General features: G+C 43.5%; 1 protein-coding gene across 1 annotated transcript in view; it reads left to right on the top strand.

Moving 5' to 3' along the window:
• Positions 1-2,535: 2,535 nt before the first annotated feature.
• ANXA7 (annexin A7) overlaps positions 2,536-19,658 on the top strand; it is a 33,959-nt gene continuing 16,836 nt past the window's right edge. Inside the window, exons 1-5 of the mRNA XM_027860148.1 lie at positions 2,536-2,601; positions 7,307-7,361; positions 9,257-9,464; positions 10,665-10,775; positions 11,698-11,768. Of these exons, the coding sequence (XP_027715949.1) occupies positions 7,308-7,361; positions 9,257-9,464; positions 10,665-10,775; positions 11,698-11,768 (444 nt within the window). The 5' untranslated portion in view covers positions 2,536-2,601; position 7,307. The remainder of the gene's footprint in view (positions 2,602-7,306; positions 7,362-9,256; positions 9,465-10,664; positions 10,776-11,697; positions 11,769-19,658) is intronic.

The raw sequence follows: 19,658 nt of genomic DNA, 5'->3' as shown, positions 1-19,658 counted from the left end.
GGGGGTTTCATGGAGCAGGTGACATTTTAATTGGTCCTTGAAGGATAGGTAGAATTTGGAAAGGCATAGAGAATGATGAGGGTGTCCCAGGTGGACAGAATGATAATGAGCAAAGGTATGGAAGTGGACAAGCTAGGGCCATGGTTGTGAAACAGGGAATAATCATAAGACCATGGGGAAATCCGAGCTGTAAGAGATCTTAGAGGCCATTTAGACCATGGGTTCTTAAGCTTTTTTTTCATCAACCCCTTTGGCAGTCTGGTGAAGCCTATAGACCCCTTCTCAGAATAATTTTTAAAAATTGAAGAAGATACTAAAATTTGGTTAGAAGTTAGTGAAAATGAAGATCTTTTTTTTTCTCATCCAAGTTCACAGATCCCCTGAAATCTATTCATGGACTCTTTGGACTTATTGAAGAACTGAGCCTGTTTAGAGGCGAGTATGGCTGGCATGGGTATGCCAAATGAACCCTCTCAAATGGAGGTTCCTAGAAAGAACTAACCAATTGCAGAAAGAAGTCAAAGGGTTGGAGGTGGAAAGGTACTCTCGAGTCAGGAGGATTTACAGGTTCTTAGGATCTAGGGTCCCAGAGGTTGGAGTCTGAATTCCAGTGAAGAAGGAGGAAGAAGAGGAGGCAGGGATACTGGCTGTGTGTTGAATTCAGCTGATGCCCAGAAGGCAGTTGGAACTTTGGGACTGAAGCTCCACAAAGAGTTTGGGAAGATGGAGATTGAAATTTAAGAGTATACTGCATAGAGGTGATAGATGAATCTTGGTAGATAGAGAGGTGATGGATCGATGTGAGAGAAAGGGAGAGATGATAGAACATTTATTAAGTGGTTAACATGTGCTATGGCATTGTGTTAAGCATTGGGGATAAAATTACAAGCAAGACAGACCCTGCCAACAAGGCCCTTGCATTCTCATCAGGGAAGACAATACATCAACTCAGGGAAGGTATGGCATGTTAATGGCCTGGAAATGCTGTGGTGGCCTGGCTCTGGGCAAGAGAAAGGCCAAAGCTGACCCTGATCAGCCCAGAGTGGTTTCAGGGGTAAAGTCCACAATTCTGCTGGGAAGAGGAGTTGGAGATGATGATCTTCATGCAAATGGCAAAATTGAGAATTATAAAAATGGGGCCAGAGACAGCACGATTTAGACAATAGTGACCAGTGCAGTAGCCGTAACTGCTGTTTTCCTGGTTCATTCATTTCATATTGATATAGATTTAGAGCCGGGAGGGAACTGCAGCCTAGCCCCCTCATTTGAGGTGAGGGAGATAACAGACCCAGGGAGCAGTACGGGGATTCAAACCTAGGTCCTCCAACTCCAACTCCACCTACTTTCCACACTGCAAATTAAACTTTTTTTTTTGGTGAGGCAGTTGGGGTTAAGTGACTTGCCCATGGTCACACAGCTAGTGAGTGTGTCTGAGGCTGCATTTGAACTCAGCTCCTCCTGACTGAAGGGCCAGTGCTCTATTCACTGCGCCACCTAGCTGCCCCCAAATTAACCATTTCTCAGTGGTGTCTAAGGCTATATTTCCCAGCCCTTAAGCAGGTTTTACTCTCATAGAAACCATAAAACTTGCACATGAAAATATAAAAAATACAGTGAAAGTTTGTAAGTTAAAAGCAGTGTTATGCAACTTCAAAGGAGGGAGATATCCTGGAGGAGATAACTTAGATAAGCAGAATTTCATCTGCCTGGAATGTGGAGGGAGAATATTTCAAGCATAGGAAATGGGTTGGGCAAAGTCGTTTAATTTGCAGACCCTTCTTTCAGTCAAAGAAAGGGTGACTGAAATCCTAGTTTCCTTACTTTTACCCAATACAAACTATACCTTCCACACTGAAAGACAGGGCCTGTTTGGCCCTAATCTAGCTTTTTATCCCCCTCTAAAGCAGGAAGGGACCTCAGAGGCCTTGTAGTGAAACTCCCTCATTTTATAGATGAGGAATCGGTGACATATCCAAGGTCACACATGTATTTAAGTGGCAGATAAGATTTGGACCCGGACTGGGAGAGAGAGAGAGAGAGAGAGAGAGAGAGAGAGAGAGAGAGAGAGAGAGAGTGTGTGTGTGTGTGTGTGTGTGTGTGTGTCTGTAAGCCTCTTGAACGATCCAGTATAGGTGCAACAATAGAAACAAGGGTTGGGGGTGCTGGTGCCTTCCTTAGGACGGCCCGAAATGCATTAGGAGCCCTAGCGAGGCCCACCTAAAGACTCAGCGGGTCAGGATTCAGTATCCTGGTGAAGGTGGCCTTGGCTGGCCAGCTGGGAGCTCTGGGTCGAACCTCGGACCCCAGCCCATAGAGGCGGAGGGGGTGCAGGGGGATTGTGGGGGCACTGGGGGCGCAGGGGGTGCAGAACCTCGCAGGGGCCCGAGGACAGGACCAGATGGGCCATGCCCAAGGAGAGGGATAGTGCTCTGCGGCCACTGCCCCCCGCCCCCGGGCCAAGGCGGGAGAGGGGGGCCGCACCCCAAGCTCAGTCTCCCGGGCCACGCCACGCCCCACGCCCTCTCCCGGCCCCGCCCCTGGCTCCATCTTGCGGGCCGGGCTGGCTGGGGAAGTGGCGCGGCTGGGCTACTCGGCGGGCAGGTGAGAAGCCGCGGCCGCCCCCTCCCCTCGCCGGCCAAGGCTGGGCCTGGGTCGCTCCCCTAGGGCTTGGGGGTGGGAGCGGGGGTGGGAGCGAGGGTGGGGGCGGAGGTGTGCGCAGAGGCCGAGGCGGGGATGCAGTGAGGTGAGAGCCGGCCCCTTCCTCTCCTGCCCACTCCCACGCCCTCCCTCCCAATTCTTTCTCCTCCTGCCCCCTCCCCTCCTGCCCCTTCTTCCGCATCCTCCCCTCTCCCCTCTCCCCAGTGCTTTCCTGGAGCCAGCCCACGGTTCAGCCTCCAACCCTGGAAAGGGGTGGTGGAACCAGCAGCCCCAGGCGGGCGGGGTCGGGGATCTGCTGCGTCACTCCCTTCTCTCTAGTTCCAGTTGGTGTTTCGATCCCCACTCTTCTGATAAGGAGCCCCCCCCCCCGGGCTGCCCAAGCGAATGCCCTCCCCAGCCTCCTCCCCCTTCCCTCTAGATCTGGAGTCATGGTGGCCAAATGAACCATCCCTCTGCATATTGTGATGGATGGACTCTTCCTCTGCCAGCTTATCCAGGGCAAACCTCAGACAGCAGCCCCTCCCTGCCCCCGCACCGCTGACCAACGTCTCTGAAATTAGCTAAGGCTGGTCCTGGTGGGGGAAACTGTCCCAGGCTTTCTCAAAGCTTGGGGAGAACCTGCTTGTCCTCTAACGACCTAGTTGGGGTCACGTCTACACGCCAGGGGATTTGAGTGGAGGTCCCCAAACCTTCCTTTCTTACAAACGTATCAAGTCTATCCATATGGGCAGTAGAGAAGATACCATCCTCAAGGATTATTCTAAACCACCCCACCCCCACCCCATCCCCCTTTCCGGAGGGAACTCTCCAGTTTCCACATTGGGCTCACTCGTTGGTCTGGAGATATGTTTGAAGCTGAACCTAGAGAAAGTTCCTCCCTAACTGGGGGAAGAGAGAAAACCTAGTGGAATGAAAACTTGGTTCTGGCCGAATCGGAACCCCAGCTTATGTGGACTCCATCCTGTTCAGGTAGCTGCAGAGATAGGTTCTGTTCGGAAGAACTGATTTATCCAGGAAAGTAGCAAATAGAAGCAAACCTGAGCCACTACTAGGGTGCTGAGACAAAATTGGCTATTTGTAAATCCTGAAAACTACCCTTTGAAATGTATGGCTTAAAGGAGAATTCCAGATGTTTTCTGTTCTTTGAGCAGCAGCAGGAAATAGTGACATCATTGCACTTTCTATGGGACAAATCCCATTGTAGAGAAGCAAAAAGATGTTAGTGTCCACCAAAAAGAGCTGGAGGTGAGCATGGAATCTCAATTGTTTATAATTGCCAATAATTGCCTTGCTGTCTGACAGATATAAAATTAGTATCTAATCTGTACTAATTTGATAATGGCTGTTAATGAGTTACACTCCAGGTACTGTTTTTCCTTCTCAAGGAAAGACTAATGCTAAGAATTTCAGGTAGGTTAATAAAGGAGATATTTGGGAGGCAGCCTGGCCTTTGGCTCCCCAAATCATATGAACAATATACGTTGTCTACTCTTAGAGGCATCCATATTCCCAGTTTATTGCTTTATCCAAGCATCTAGACTCATTGATTTTAATGTTTCTTCTTAACTCAGTTTTGGAAAACAGCCTCTATGGGGAGAGAGGCTTTAAGCTGTCTTCCTTCACCCTTCCTGTTCAACATGGATTCATTTGTTTGATAAATTTGCAACAGCTGCCTCATTACTGGGCATCATGCCACATATGTGAAGCTCTGTGAGAAATCCACTCCCTTATGGGACTGACTCATGGGGTGGAGATGATTAGGGGAACTGGGGCATTTTCCCCTCTCTTTTGTGAAAATGGGTGTTGCCAGAACTGTGTGTTGGCCTGCTTGATCTAAGTGAAGTGTAATAACTTCTTGGGGCCTCCCTGGAGCTGAAGTTAAGTGATTTGCTTAGTCACTTAGGAGTTTGTGTTTGCCCTGACCACTTGAGAAATATACATGGCACCTCCTGGTCTATAGTCTCAAATCTGCTTTCTCAAAAGTGCACAAAAACAAAATTTAAGGATGCTGGGTGCCTGCATTTTTCTACTGTTTTAAAATTCTTAAAAGGGCAATACATGTAGATCCTTAAAAGCAGAAAGGGATGGAGCTCTTAACCTTTTTTGTGTCATGAATCCCTTTAGCAGTGTCCAGTGAAGCCCATGGACCCCTTCTAAAAACAATATTTTTAAATTCATAAAATAAAGCACAGAGGATCTTATCAATGTGTGTACTCCCTTCAGCAAGGCAGATAGCAGCTCATTCAGCAAGTACTAATTAAGCTCCTATTCTATGTTTAGCATTGTGAGGACTATAAGAGGTATAAAGAGGTGCCTGCCTTCAAGGGGTTTACAGTCTGCTAGGGTTAACAAGATGAATTCAGACATACAAAAATAATTAGCATGAAGTATGACAAGTGATGAGCCAAAGTGAGTGGTATAGAGGACAAAAATAGCCAGGGAACACTAGACAGAGGATGTGGGATTTGAAATGGGCCTTCCTTAAAAAGATATAAAGGATTTGAACAGCAGAGGAGAAAGGGAACCATTTTAGTTGATGACAATAGCATGAACAAGGTCTCAGGCCCAGCAGTAAGCATTCTGTGTTCCCAGAATCACTTGAGCAGAGGGTTCATGTTGGTCAGTTAACAAGCAATAAAATTATTTAGGCAAGGCCGAGCCAATCATGGAGGGACCTGAATGCCTGGGAGAGGAGTGTGTATTTGAGCCTTAGGCTATTAATAGGGTTCAAGGCTTTCAAACTGGAGAGTGACATGATAAAAACACTGTCTTAAGAAGATTAATCTAGTGGCAGAGGCCAAGATGAATTGGAGAGATGCAAAAGTAGACCCAGACAGATCAGTTTTCTGTTGTCATCTAGATATGAGGTGATGAGGGCCTGCATTTAGTGAAGTAGCAATGGGAATGGAAAGGACGAAAGGAATAGCAATGTTTTTGAAAGAAGAATGGATGACTAGGTCCCTATAGGGAATGAAGGCATGGGATGGATCAAAGGGGACTAAAACTTTGATTACTAGTAATGTCATTGATGGAATTGGGAATTTGTGGAAGCTTAAGGGGAGGAACAGTCATGAGTTTAATTCTTCCACAACTAGTATGAACTAATCCTTTGGGCCTTTTACCTCTCCAACTTTTCATTTGTTCATTAAACAGTCATCTTTTAAACCACCTAATATTGCTAGGCACTGTGCTAGGTTGAGGGAGGGGGAAACATACGAATGCAAAAAGGAAATATTGTCAGCCTTCAAGGAAAAGGAAGTTTTCTCCATGGTGAATGAATGAAAGAATGGCATCTATTAAGTGATTACCACATTGCAGACACCAGAGATGCAAATAGGAAAAAAACCCTTTCCCTCAAGAAATTTATATCCTAGTGAAAGAGACAACACTTATGAGGAAATGAGGGCAAGAAGAGAGTGTTCTGTAGGGAAGAGGTGAGGGAATGGTGAGTGGAGCCAAAGGGCAATCTACTGACACTCCTTTTCCGGAAGCAGTGGTAACTTTTCTTTGGCATGAAGGATCACACAGTAGGTAATTCACACGTGAATCTAAGGTTGGGTCTCCCTGTCTCCACTAACCAGAAAACTTCCTTAGGTCATCATTTGGGGTATGAGAAGGAAATTCTCAAAGTAATTACAGTATTACTCTCAATCAGGAATAATTAGGGAAGCAAATCCACTGTCAAAATAAATATTCTCTAATATTTGCAAAGTCAAATATTGCACAAATAATTTCAGGGATGAGAAGTAGCAGGTGTAATTGATAAAGGGCAAGTACTGGCTTTTAGAAGTCCTGGGTTTGATTTCTTCCTCTGACACATCTTGGCTGTGTGATCTTGGGCAAATCACTTAATCTTTCTTAAGACCCCTTTTTTTTTAACTAAGTAAAGAGGCCATTTTCTGCCTCTTTTCTTTCTCTCTCTTTCTCTGTTTCTCTTTCTTTCCCTTCTCCCTACCCTTTGTCCACATAGGATATCATACACTTACCTGAAGGTGCTCTGCCCAAAGGAAGGTTTGATCTTTGAAACATTTGTTTTTTTTTTTTTTCTGGCTCTCATTGATTGGTCAACAATAAGTCACAGGTCCAGCTTCATTTGATCATTGTTTGGGCCCTGATTGGCTCAAATAGCAGTTGTTTCTGTTTTGGCCAGAAACCGTGAGGGTCTTCCCCTCCCAGATTGATTTTTTTTTTTTTTTTTGACTAGGTAAAGAGGCCATTTTCCGTCTGATTTCTTACTTAGCCTTTGTCACTGAATGAGCGTTGTCTCAGTCAAACGGACACTGGGAAAGACCTTAAAAAGGTCACAGTCTCCCATGTGATCTGTATCTTGCCATTGAACCCGGATGGCTCCAAAGGAGAAAGTGAGGCTGGATGGAGAATCGACTATAGAATAAGTTATTTGTATCCTCAATTTTCATACTGCACAGAATCAGAAATCAGAGAGAAATCTAATCCACTTCCTTCATTTCACAGATGAGGAAACTGAAGTTCAGACCTTTCCCCAAAGTTATACATCTGAACTTGAATGCCCAGAATTTTGAAAGAAAAATGTGTTACTTAAAAAAACAAAAAACCAGCCTAAGCCGTGTGTGTTTCTAGAGACCTTACATTTCATAAGAAACCACTGAGAAAAATTCTTCTTTTCCAGAATGTCTTACCCAGGATACCCCCCTACAGGCTACCCAGCATTTCCTGGATATCCTGTAAGTATCATGACCAGAGGATGGGGAGGGAGTGGTGGGGAAGAGAGTCAAACAGATGAAATTTTAGAAACCTTCTGTGTAAACCCTGCCAAATCATTTCTTCCAGATAATTTCTTTTCATTAATGAGCATGAGAGGAACTTGACTCAAGGACCACAAATCCCTTTGTGTCATAGGGAATTCAAGGGGCCTCTCCCTGTTGGTTCAGTCTTAGTTCAGGGTTTGAGATCACTTTTGTAAGTGTGCTTGTCAGTTCCCACTCTGGATGTGTGGGATGCTGTGAAGAGCTGTGCGTGTACTCCTGAGGGGATGGATAGGATTGGCCTTCTAGTCTTGCACATTTCAGCTTCACACCGGTGGTAGACTTGCCAACCCCCAGGAGGAAGAGGAGAAGCCACAATCGAGTTATGGTACTGTAACCTGATGGGAAACACGTTTGCGACCCTAAATGTATCAGAGAAGAGATGAGAATCATAATTGTGTCCACAGTTGGCAACCCTGTGGCAACTGTTCTCACCAAATCATAGAATCTTAGAGCTGAAAGGGACCTTAAGAGATTGACTAGTTCAACTTCCTCAGATTGTAAGACCTAAGAAAGTAAAATGATTTATCTAAGGTCACACTGAGCCAGAACTAGAACCTCAGGCCTCTTGACTTCTACTGCAATGTTCTTTTCTTTCTTTTTTAAAAAAAATGTTATTTAATTTTAAAAGTTAATATAATTTTCTCCTTCCCACTTCCCCTATCCACAAAATAGGAAGGAAGAGAGGGACAGAGGGAGGTTCTTTCCTCAGTACATAGTCAAGAAAGCCCTAGAATTCTTTCTTTATTACGTGGTAGGGGGAATTCTAATATTGTATCTTCAAATTTCAGGGACATGAAAACTATTCTTTTCCCAGGACTATACTTGAAGGAAGGAAAGAAGGAAACAATCATTTATTAAGTGCTTACTGTGTCCAAGGCTCCATGCCAGGCACTGGGGATATAAATACAAGCAAAAAAGAAAGATGGCCCTGCCCTCAAGAAACTTACATTCTAATGGGAGGGAAGAAAACACCCAAAGGGAAGCTGAAAAATAGGATAAAGAGAGAAAGGGATGAAGAGGGGGCACAGAGGAAGGTACCCGGTAAGAGCGCATGATTTTGAAGTCCAGAAAATCAGGAACAGAACTAGGAAGAAGATGAAGAAAGGCTGGTATGGGCCCTTCCACAAAATGGAGGTTCTAGAACAGGGGTGGGGAACCTGCAGCCTTGAGTCGACGTGTAGCCTTCTAGGTCCTTGGGTGTGGCCTTTTGACTGAGTCCAGGTTTTATAGAACAAATCCTTTTATTAAAGGGATTTGTTCTGTGAAGTTTAGATTCAGTCAGAGGGCCACAACTTGAGGATCTAGAGAGCCATGTATGGCCTCGAGGCTGAAGGTTTTCCCCCCCACCCCTATTCTAGGAGGAACTCAGCAGTGGAAGCAGAAGGTTGGGACTTTTGGAGGGATATTCCAGGGTGCAGAGGTGATAGGCTGTTCCAGGTGAGGAGGACCCTGAGGATGCACTGAGAGAAGTTCTAGGATGAGCCATCAGTAGACGGACATGATACTGAAGTCCAGAAAGTCAGAAACGATGCCAGGAGAAGAATGCCCTGAACCATAGCAGAAAATCCTGACTCTTGTAGCCCAGATGGAAAAACTGAGGCACAAGTGAAATGAATGACTTGCTGGTCCCAAGACGATTATGTTTGACCTAGTCTTGACCAATAAGAATCCTAGGAGCCCGGGTATAAAAGGTATCTGTTGTTCTGTTAAGTTAAGAAAGTTGCAGATTTTTACAGTATTTCCTCATACTCTTTTTAAATGTACTGGCTTTATTTAAGCACAGATTCACTTGGTGCTTTTCTGGTTCTCAGCCTGCAGGACAGGAGTCATCTTTCCCACCTCCTGCTGGTCAGTATCCTTATCCTGCTGGCTTTCCTCCAATGGGAGGAGGAGCATATCCTCCTGCACCAACTGGTGGTTTCCCAGGAGCTGGAGGCTACCCAGCCCCTGGAGGCTACCCTGCCCCGGGAGGCTACCCTGGTGCCCCACCACCAGGGGGAGCTCCATCTTATCCTGGAGGTAAGCTATAGTCCTTGGTGTTATTGACTTGGGGTTAGCTGGAGTATTGGATTCTTTACTTTCCCCGCTCCCTTCTTTCTTGTTTGTGGTCAGACTGTCACTTTAGTTCAATCACTGAGGATATAAAGTAGAAAAACAACACAGTCCCTTCCCTTCAGTTTACTATAGCCTGATGAGAAAATAATGACATTTAGGTAAATTATTAACCTATGAGGTAGAATGCAGTAGGGGCAGAAGAGAGAGCCAAAGTGCTCTTAAAAAAACCAAATAAACAAACAGAGGGAGAGCTTATGGTTAGCTCAAGGCATTAAGAACAGTTAGTACCTGAGCTGGACCCTGGAGAGAATAAATCATGTGCTGTGTGTGGGATAGGTATTCCTGCTGAGCAGTCAGATTTGGGAGCTGGCTTAAACATTGCTGTGAACAAAACTGGCATAATTCTCGTGGTAAAAGAGAAATTTCTTTTCCTTCTTTCCTCATAATTTTTAATAGGTCCTAAAAAGCATCAATTTCTAGTAAAACAGAACTGATCTTTGAATGAAGGCTGTAGGTAGAAGCTTCAGGACACTTTTGTCTAAAGCAGGAGTTCCTAAATCTTTTTTGCATATCATATGTACTTCCTCTGAGGTATATATGTCTCTGAGACCTATGGACCACTCCTGAGAATCATATTCTTAAATGCATAAAATAGAGGACAAAGGATTACAAAGAAAACCAATTCTATTGAAATATAGTTTCAGTTTTTTAAATTCTCAGACCTCAGTCAGCAAGCATTTATTAAGCACCTACTATGTGCCAGACACTGTACTAAGCACTGGAGATACCAAGAAAAGCAAAAACAGATCCTGCCTTCAAGGAACTTAAAATCTAATGGGGGAGAAGGTTAAGAATCCCAGTTTTAAAGGTTTAAAGTCAATTAGCAAGGAAAGTGATTAAAACAAACATATAGATATAGATACATAAACACACATACACATATATATGCATATGTATGTGTAGATGGTATGGAATTTAAACATGAAGCATGACAATGTGATAATTAAATTTATTAATTAGCATTTTTAAATACATTTGACTGATAGGGTGAATATTGATTATGTGTAATCTTTGCTTAGAATGCATTATGGTCATTCATTTTTTGGTGTTTCCTCTGAAATTATGACATTTATTGTAATAATTATGAAACTCATCTCTCTGTAGCTTCTCCAGGCCAGGGATTTGGAGTCCCACCAGGTGGAGCTGGCTTTTCTGGTTACCCACAACCGCCAGCCCAGTCATATGGTGGTGGACCAGGCCAGATTCAAATCCCAGGTAGGTGTCTACTATAACCAAATAAAAAGCTATATCACATTGTTTTGAATTGTAGCTTAAATAATTTTTTAACCTGAAAAGAGAAAAATGGACATTAATATATGTCAGGGTTGTAACATCTTCAGTGAACCAAATGGTCCTTTGAAACTTTTTTAGCATAGTATGTAGAATTATGAACTATCCTAAAATTTTAATTTTGGATTTTTAACGTATGAGAGGCAAATCAGTTTTTGATTTAAAAAAAAACAAAACATTTCCAAATTTAGAAACAAAAAGACTCTTAGCTTTAATACAAACTGCCCGATTGCCTTTTTCTTCTGTACTCATTCCCCTCCATCCTTTGGCCAAAAGAAAATAACAACCTAGACCCTTCCTCAGATAAAATCAGCAATTTCATCCAGAGTTTGGAGAAAAGTATTAACCCTTGAGGACATAGCAATGAAATGGAGCATTGAGAAACAAATGCACGTGGTTCAGTGACACATTGGTAAGAGGTTTCAGTTGGCATATTCCAAAACAAACAAACAAACAAAACCCAACCTTACTTTGATGGGTAATTGTAACACTAATCTTTACAAATATACAATATACATAACAACGAATGTACTTTTTTTCAAGATCATCTAATCTGGGAGGCAGGTAGATGGCACAGTGGATAGAGCACCAGCCCTGGAGTCAGGAGGACCCGAGTTCAAATCCAATCTCAGACCAGACACTTGACACTTACTAGCTGTGTGACCCTGGGCAAATCACTTAACCCCTAATTGCCTCACCAAAAAAAAAAAAGTCATCTAATCTGGGGGTTCTTTTTTATTTAATATTTTATTTTTTCCCAATTACATATAAAAACAGACTAATGTACTTTTGAAGAGTGACCTATTTTAAAAGAGCTATTACATGGTTTATTTTTTTTAATTTGTAGGTGGGTTCCCTGGAGGACAGATTCCTTCCCAGTATCCTAGTGGCCAAGCTCCTGCTCCTTACCCTAATCAGGTATTTTGGGATGTGCCTTTTCCAGCAAAGGGGTAACCGGGTAATACCAAGGGAAAATGGCGTTGTTTTGCTGCCATTGGCAGGTTTACAATACGGAAGAAACAGGGTATCTATATGTCCTCTACTGTGAACATATTCATGCAGGCAGAGCATACCTTGCCTAGACCAACTAGATATGGGGTCCTACTAACTTTGATAAGGCGAATAAGTTCAGGAGGACAAGATATATTTATTGTTACACCTCATCACAGGTAGAGGAGAGGTAGCATTGTGTAGTGGATAGAGAGCCAGCCTTAGAGCCAGGAAGAACTGGATTTAGGTCCTACCTTTGATGCATACTGGCTGTGTGACCTTAGTTAGATTCCTTAATCTCTCTGGGCCTTTAGGCACCTCTCTGTAAGTCACCAAGAAGTCACAGACCTGCACCAGTAGAGGGAGATTCCTTATTTGGGAGTTCTCTATAGCAGTTAAATCATAGATTCAGTTCCATTCTCTGTCATGGGTAATAATTCTGGATAATTGAATAAATCCCTACTGAAAGATTCTGTTGGAGACTTAATGCTCCTAAGCAAGACAGCGTGGTATAATAGAAAGAACACTGGGCTTGGCTTCAAATTCCAATTCTACCACATATTCACTGTGACCATGGGCATGATATTTAACCTCTCAGGGCCTCAGTTTCTTCATCTGTCATCTGGGGGTAGTAACATATTATCTATGCAAAGCTATAACTAGGACAGTTTCACTTGGAGGGAGAGAGCAGAGAAATGTCTAAAGTATGACCACTCTTTAATGTGATAAAGACGTTGGAGACAGAAGTCATGGGAGGTAAGACGTTTGAGGGACTGGGAGGTCAGATGGGAGGCAGGAAGAAGAGTGGCTGGAGGTAGCTAGATCACAGCGACAAGAATCTGGTCAGGAAGTGAATATTAAAGAAGGAAAGGGAAGTTCCTGAGTGATGGTGATTGTGCCAGTGGGGAGAAAGGGTCACTCCTCCTGGCCCATGTGCCAGAGCATGGGAGAGAAGAAGCAGCCAGTCATGAAGAAGGTAGAAGGGAAGAGAATAAGTATTTATCTACAACCTCCTGTGTGCAAGACACTGTGCTAAATACTTTACAGATAGCATCTCATTTGATGCCATAGCAGCCCTGACAGACAGGTGCTATTATTATCTCCATTTTACAGTTGAGGAAACTGATGCAAACAGAGGTTAAGTGACGAACCCAGGGTCACACAGCTAGTAGGTGTCCAAGGCTGGATTTGAGCTCAGGTCTTCTTGACTCCAGCCAAGCCTCATAGCTCCCTCTATAGTATCTGAAGGAGAAAGCTAGACTTCAGGGAGCATCAGAAGACAAAAGGAAGTCGATTTTGATCCAATCCTAGGACCCTAGATTCAGTTCTGGAAGGGATCTTGTGGATTGTGATTGTAGTCCAACCCAGTTCTCATTTCACAAATCAGAAAACAGACTCAGAGAGATGCAGAGACTTTCCCAATGTAAGACAGGCAGTCAGTAATGGACAGATTTCAGATTCAGGTCCTCTGACTACACATCCAGGAAAGTGAGCTTTCCTCTGTCCTCTAAGAAGGCCTTCAGAGGGCCCAGTGGGTAAAGGAGGGCAGAAGAGGGGAGCCACTTTGGGGAGAGCTAGCATGGAGTTTACTGGGGGGAGGGGTGGCAAACTGTCCCATTCCCTAGCTAATCATTCAGTGGATTCCCAGGCCTGTCGACTCATCTGAGTCAGAACTCAGGTGGGGAAGGGATGAGTGTGGTGTACCCTCTGCTCCACTGGGAGGGTGTTCTCCATTGGGAGAAGGTTGTAATGGCTACAGAACCTGGGATGCAGGGGCAGTATGGCAGCCCCTAGGCTCACCCAGTGAGAAAGCCAGCCTACCAGCCTGCAAGACCTAGTGGGGGCGGGGGGGGGGGGGGGGGGGGGAATTGTACCCTAACCTTCTAGGATGTCAGCACATAAGGCACGGCCCTGGTTGCCCTGTGGTAGTTCTGACCTGTACCTACTTCACATGAGTTGTTGTGAGGCAGGTACTTGCTAATCTTAAAGCGTTATAGAATTTAAATTTTTAGTCATAATAATATAACCTTGAAACTTGGACAACTGGGCTGTTTGTGGGAATTTAGAGTCTTCTGGTACTATTCCCAGAAAGATGATTATGTGCTTCCATTCTGCCTTATAAACTTCATCTGTTCTTTCAGATCAATACAGAGTTCTTTCCTTCCTGTCCTGTTTTCTCTCCTATTTCTTTGGATTATAGCAGTGAAGTGAGTAAGGCTTTTTCTATACACTAAAGGCCTCTTGAAGTATTATGCTCCAGAATTATTCTTCCTTCTTATGTGCCTTTTACTTTCCTTTCTATCTCTGCAAAAGATCATTGGTTTCTCTTTCATTTCAAAAGGCAATTTGCATGAGTATGTCGATGATTCAATAGATGCAAAATAAATTGGTATGTCTTTGACTACTCTTATCTTGTAAATGGCATGTTTGTCAAATAAGTTGATGATGGTGAATGGGGAGGGGTTGCTAATCCAAAAACTGACGGAATGGATGACAGAATTTAGCTTCACAGAGTCCTCTATGTCCTGAAACAACAGGCCAAATCTGATTTAATAGAGCAAAGTATACGGTCCTGTGCTGGGCTTTAGAATGTGCAGGACAGGAGAGGCATGGCTAGGCAACAGATCAGTCCGTGGGAGAGACGCTGGGGTTTTATTAAATGATAAACGCAATTGAGTTGTGTGTCATGGCAACCAAAAACAAAACAAAACAAAATGTAAAGCAAATCTCATTATTTCAAAAGAACTATAATTTTATCGGAACAGGTGCTCTCTCTTCCAACCCCATTGGCAGCCTTTCCCCATCTGAATAGATGAGCTTCATGAGCTGCTGCTGGCCTCAAATTGACCTGCCCGCTGGTGGAGGAGCCTTTCCAAATGTAGCTACACCAGATCTCAGATAAGACATAGTCTGTCACCAGAGTCATGTTTGAAGTCTTTTCTGTTTGGTAGGACCTCCTCAAGCTTGTGTTCCCCTCACATAGCCTTTAAGATTCTAGGATCATCTACACACCACAAGGAGGCATTGGAGGAGTCTAGGAAGTCATCAGCAAACATTTATTAAGGCTTACTATGTGCCAGACGTTGTGCTAAACCAGGCAGTTACAAGATCTAAAACAGTCCTTGCCCTAAAGGAGTTCACAGTCTAAAAGGCGTGGATGTGTGTGTGTGTGTGTGTGTGTGTGTAAACAACACTATGCAAACAACTATGTACAAACAAGATATATACCAGATAAATTGGAAGTATTCTCAGAGGGAAGCCACCAGCATTAAGGAGCACTAGGAAAGGCTTCTTGCAGAAGGTAGGACTTTATGGTACTTGAAGGAAGTCAGGAGGCAGAAACGAGAAGGGAGAACATTCTAGGCATTGGGAACAGCCTGTGAAAGTGCTGGGAGTTGAGAGATGTAGTGTCCTGTGTTAGAAAAGCAAGGACGCCTATGTCACCGTATTGCAGAATAGGTGTGTGTAGGGGGCAATATAAGCTATCCGAAGACTGAAAAGGAAGGAAGAGGCCAGGTTATGAAAGTCTTTAAAAGGCAAACAGAGGATTTTGTATTTGATCTTGGAGGTAATAGGGAACTACTGAAATTTACTGAATAAGGTGGGGTGACATGATCAGAACTGTGCTTAAGGAATAATATATTTGATAGCTGAGTGGAGGATAGACTGGAATAGGGAGAGAACTGAGGCAGAGAGATCAGTCATTTAATCAGTCATTTAATAAACATTTATTAAATACCTGCTGTGTGCCAGGTCCTGTGCTAAGGAGTCACTGGAGTTTGTTGAATACTAGGGGAAGTGACAGTGACATAGACCTGTGCTTTAGGAAGATCCCTATGTCAGTGTGTCCAGTTGGCAGAAATTATGGGGACCCAGGTTATGGTACAATGTAAAGACTTTCCTACTGATTATAGGCTCACAGGGTTTGAAACTGGAAGGGACCTTGAGGTGATATAATTATTTAGATAAGGATACTGAGACTCCAAAAGGTGAAATAGTAACTTGCTTAGGATCTGCCAGGTGGTAGATTCCAAAGCTGGAATTTGAATCCAGATCTTATGGCTCCAGATACATGGCTTTTTCTACCGTAAGCTGCCTTGTGAAGTATAAGCATCCCATTACTGAAAATGTTGAGATCTAGAACTTGGTTATGACTATCATTCCAAGATGTCATACAGGGAACTTCTGTATTGACTAGTGGGTTAGAATGGATGATGTCTGAGCCTCTTTCCATCTCCAGCATTCTGTGCTTCTATTTTATATATAACTCCACAGAGCATGGGGCTTCTCATAGTAAAGGTATAGCATAGCATACTGCTGCAGACTACTAGGTGGTGAAGTGAATAGAGTGCCGGGCCTAGAGATAGGAAGACTCATCTTCCTGAGTTCAGATCTGGCCTCAGACACTTATGAGCTGTGTGACCCTGGGCAAGTCATTTAACTCTGCCTCCATTTCCTTATATGTAAAATGGGCTGATGAAGGAAATGGCAAACCACTCCAGTATCTTTGCCAAATCCCCAAAACAATCATGAAGAGTTGGACATGATTGGAACGACACAACAAGAACAAGAAGTATAGAATAATTTGAGAGAAGGAATCGAGGTGAGAATGATAGTTCCTCCTGCAGTATCATGGGAGTACCTTTTACACATAGCAGTCATCTCCCTTGTTCCTTATCATACAGTCTGACCAGGTCACTCCCCTACTCAGGAAACTTCAGTGGCTCCTAGTTACCTCTAGGACAATAATCTTTTTAACCTACTTTGTGTTGGGGACCCACCTGGCAGTCTGGTAAACCCTTCTCAGAATAATGTTTTTACATGCACTAAGATAAAATACATAAGATTACAAAGGAAACATACACGTATATGCATATATGTGTTTGTGTGCAATTATCAAAACGTTTAAAAAATCAGTTCACGAATCCTAGATTAAGAACTCTTGCTCTAGGGTCAAGTGAAAACTCCACTGCTTCGCTTTTTTTTTTTTTTAATTTTTTCGAGGCAATCGGGTTTAATTGACTTGCCCAGGGTCACACGGCTAGTGAGTATTATGTGTCTGAGGCCAGATTTGAACTCAGGTGCTCCAGGGCCGGTGCTCTATCCACTGTGCCACTTAGCTGCCCCTGTTTGACTTTTAAAGCCCTGCATGACCTGGGCCCAAACTACCTTTCTGGCCTTATGTACATTGTTCCCCTTCCTATACTCTGCAGTCCAGCCATACTGACCTTCTGGCTGTTTCTTACATGTAATGTTCCATCTCTCACCTCCATTCCTTTGCACTAGGTTTCTTCCATGCCTGGAATGTACTCCCTTCTCACCTCCACTTTACTAGAATCTCATGTTTCATTCAAGACTTTTTTCAAGTGCCACTTTCTCCATGGAGGCTTTACTGATCCCCGCTCCCCTGTTCCAGTTATGAGTGCTTCCCCGCTTCAAATTACTTTGTGTTTGTTTTGTATGTATTGAAATATGTCCATGTCTCCCCCAATAGATGTAAGAGGACTGTTTGACTTTTCACTTTGTATCTCCAGAACCTGGCGCAATTCATGGCACATAGTAGGCCCTTAATACATGCTTGGGTTTCGGCTCATTTTACCTTGGGCTTATGAAGGGAGTCAGCAAATCCTTTATGCTTTAAGAATTCTTCATTTCAGCTATGTAGGGGCTCCATTTACTCCACTATGGATCAAGATGGGACCTTACTAGGCAGGTTATTGAGTTGGTTTGGCTAAAATGATCCATTAACCTGGTGGCCAGCTCTCTGGGGATGGGAGGACAGCAGTCCTTCCTTCATCACTTCTGAGGTCTGTGATTTTGTCCTCTGCTGATTGACATCACAAGTCCAGATTTACTGGGGCCAAAAAAAAACCATTACCTTGCCTCCCTGCACTTGGCGAGGCTGGCCCTGGGATAGTCTTTAATGAGCTTGTACACCAGGCCTTTCCACTTTAGTGAAGAGTGTGAGCTGTCACGAGCTTACTCTCTCTGGGTCTGGCACTGTGAACCCACAGTTCTGCCATGCCATGGTGAGGCATTAGAGCAGGGCTTTAGCAGTACGTTATTATTTTTGTCTGAGGCTGTAATTTAATGAGTGTAAAGAATTCCTAGTGAGAAGAGATGTGAAGATCAGCATATGCTCTTAGGGAGTTGTCTGGTTACACTGAAAAGCTGTAACTTGCCCCCAGAATCATACAACCAATAAGTATTAGTTAGGATTTGAACTCAGCTCTTTCAGCTGAGGCCAGCAATATGTGCACTACTCCCTACTGCCTCTCATATATACTATTGCTTACCATTATAGCATCAATTTATATGTAAGTATCCCAGATTTATTCTAGGATATCAAACTTACCTATGACTCATCTCTATTTGCTGATAATTGCTTCCTCAAAAGGGACATTCCTGCTTTTTTCACAAGGTTGTTACAGAAATCAAATATGATAACATATAAAGGACTTTCCCAACTCTAAGGCTGTTCTTATTATTATTATTCATTGGTACTATAAGAGCAAAGTGTTGAGAAGCTAGTTTTACACATCAGTGCTTGACATGAAATGGTTTCTGCTCATCCTTATAACCATTCTATTTTCAATTGTGTTTCATACTCTGCTTCCTTTCCTGGGTTGGTAATAATGGATCAGAAGGGTATTGAAAGTTCCTATTAGAGGAGAGTGTCGGGGATTGTAGGCAATAGTTATTTTTTCTTCAGTAACTTCTCCAATTTGGCCTTCTTTTCACTTCTCCTCTTTAATCTCCAGCTCTAGTGGTAGTGGCATAAGTGCTTCTATATAATCCCACTGATATTTTTACGCCCTAAAAATGTAAATAATCATGTACTACCCTTACATCCTTACCCTCATGAAACAGTGACTTTGATGTTTTAAGAGGAGCACCAAGCTTGGGAAGAGAAGCTAGATTAGACAGAAAAGGTCCGTGCTGGAGATTTCCAGTGTAGGGTCCAAATGGAAGAGGGGTTCCTTATAGAAGGTGAGGTCCTTCAGATGTGCCTGTCTGCATCTGTTATTATGCCTGTTGCCCCAAGCTCCAACACATTTCCAAGCCTCCCAAATGAGATCTGTAATCACTGAAAAGCATCTACACCAGAAAAAGCCTTTTGTCTTGACTGATATACGATTGATAGCCCATGGAGCTGATATACAGCGTATTAAACTTGGAGATTTACTGATATTACTGACACAGAGAGGCTTTATTGCTACTGTAAGAGCCAGGACAACAAACTGGATCTAAAATTGAATTAAAGAGAGTTGAATTGCCTTTGGAAACTGCACAGTGATTTTAATACCCCCAGGCTTCTCCCTAAAACAAAGGTCCATTTTTTTTTAATGTCAATATTATTCTCATGATGGTGAATGACTGTGAATCAATCACAGATGGTGAGAAATTAAGCTAGTGGCTTATACAAAGGACAACCCAGAGACCTTCGGTGGGGGTGAATAGGCTGCAACATAATTGCTGATGAGAAATTGCACAAAAGTGATGTAAAGGTTGTAATCAGAAAGAGGCATGGCCGGAAAGGGAAGTGGGCCAGTGATGAGCAGGGCTGAGGAGTAACCAGGGGATGGCCTCTGGGCTTGGATGTTTTCCTTGCTATGCCAAGGCCTGGAGGGAGGCCCCCAGGGTATCGGAAGGACCCTGTGGACTAGATTGACTAGAAGAGGGAGCATGTATTAAAGGCACACCCACATCACGCACATCACAAACTTTAAATCCATAAAACTATCCAAGTCTTGAATTAATTCATAATTTTTTAAAGACTTTACCTGTTTAGCTCCTTCCTTCTTTGCATTGTTGTTT

The sequence above is a fragment of the Vombatus ursinus genome, unplaced genomic scaffold (genome assembly GCF_900497805.2).
Source record: "Vombatus ursinus unplaced genomic scaffold, bare-nosed wombat genome assembly UNPS02000749.1, whole genome shotgun sequence".
In the NCBI taxonomy this organism is placed as follows: Eukaryota; Metazoa; Chordata; class Mammalia; order Diprotodontia; family Vombatidae; genus Vombatus; species Vombatus ursinus.
This window is presented reverse-complemented; position numbering and strand designations above follow the sequence as displayed.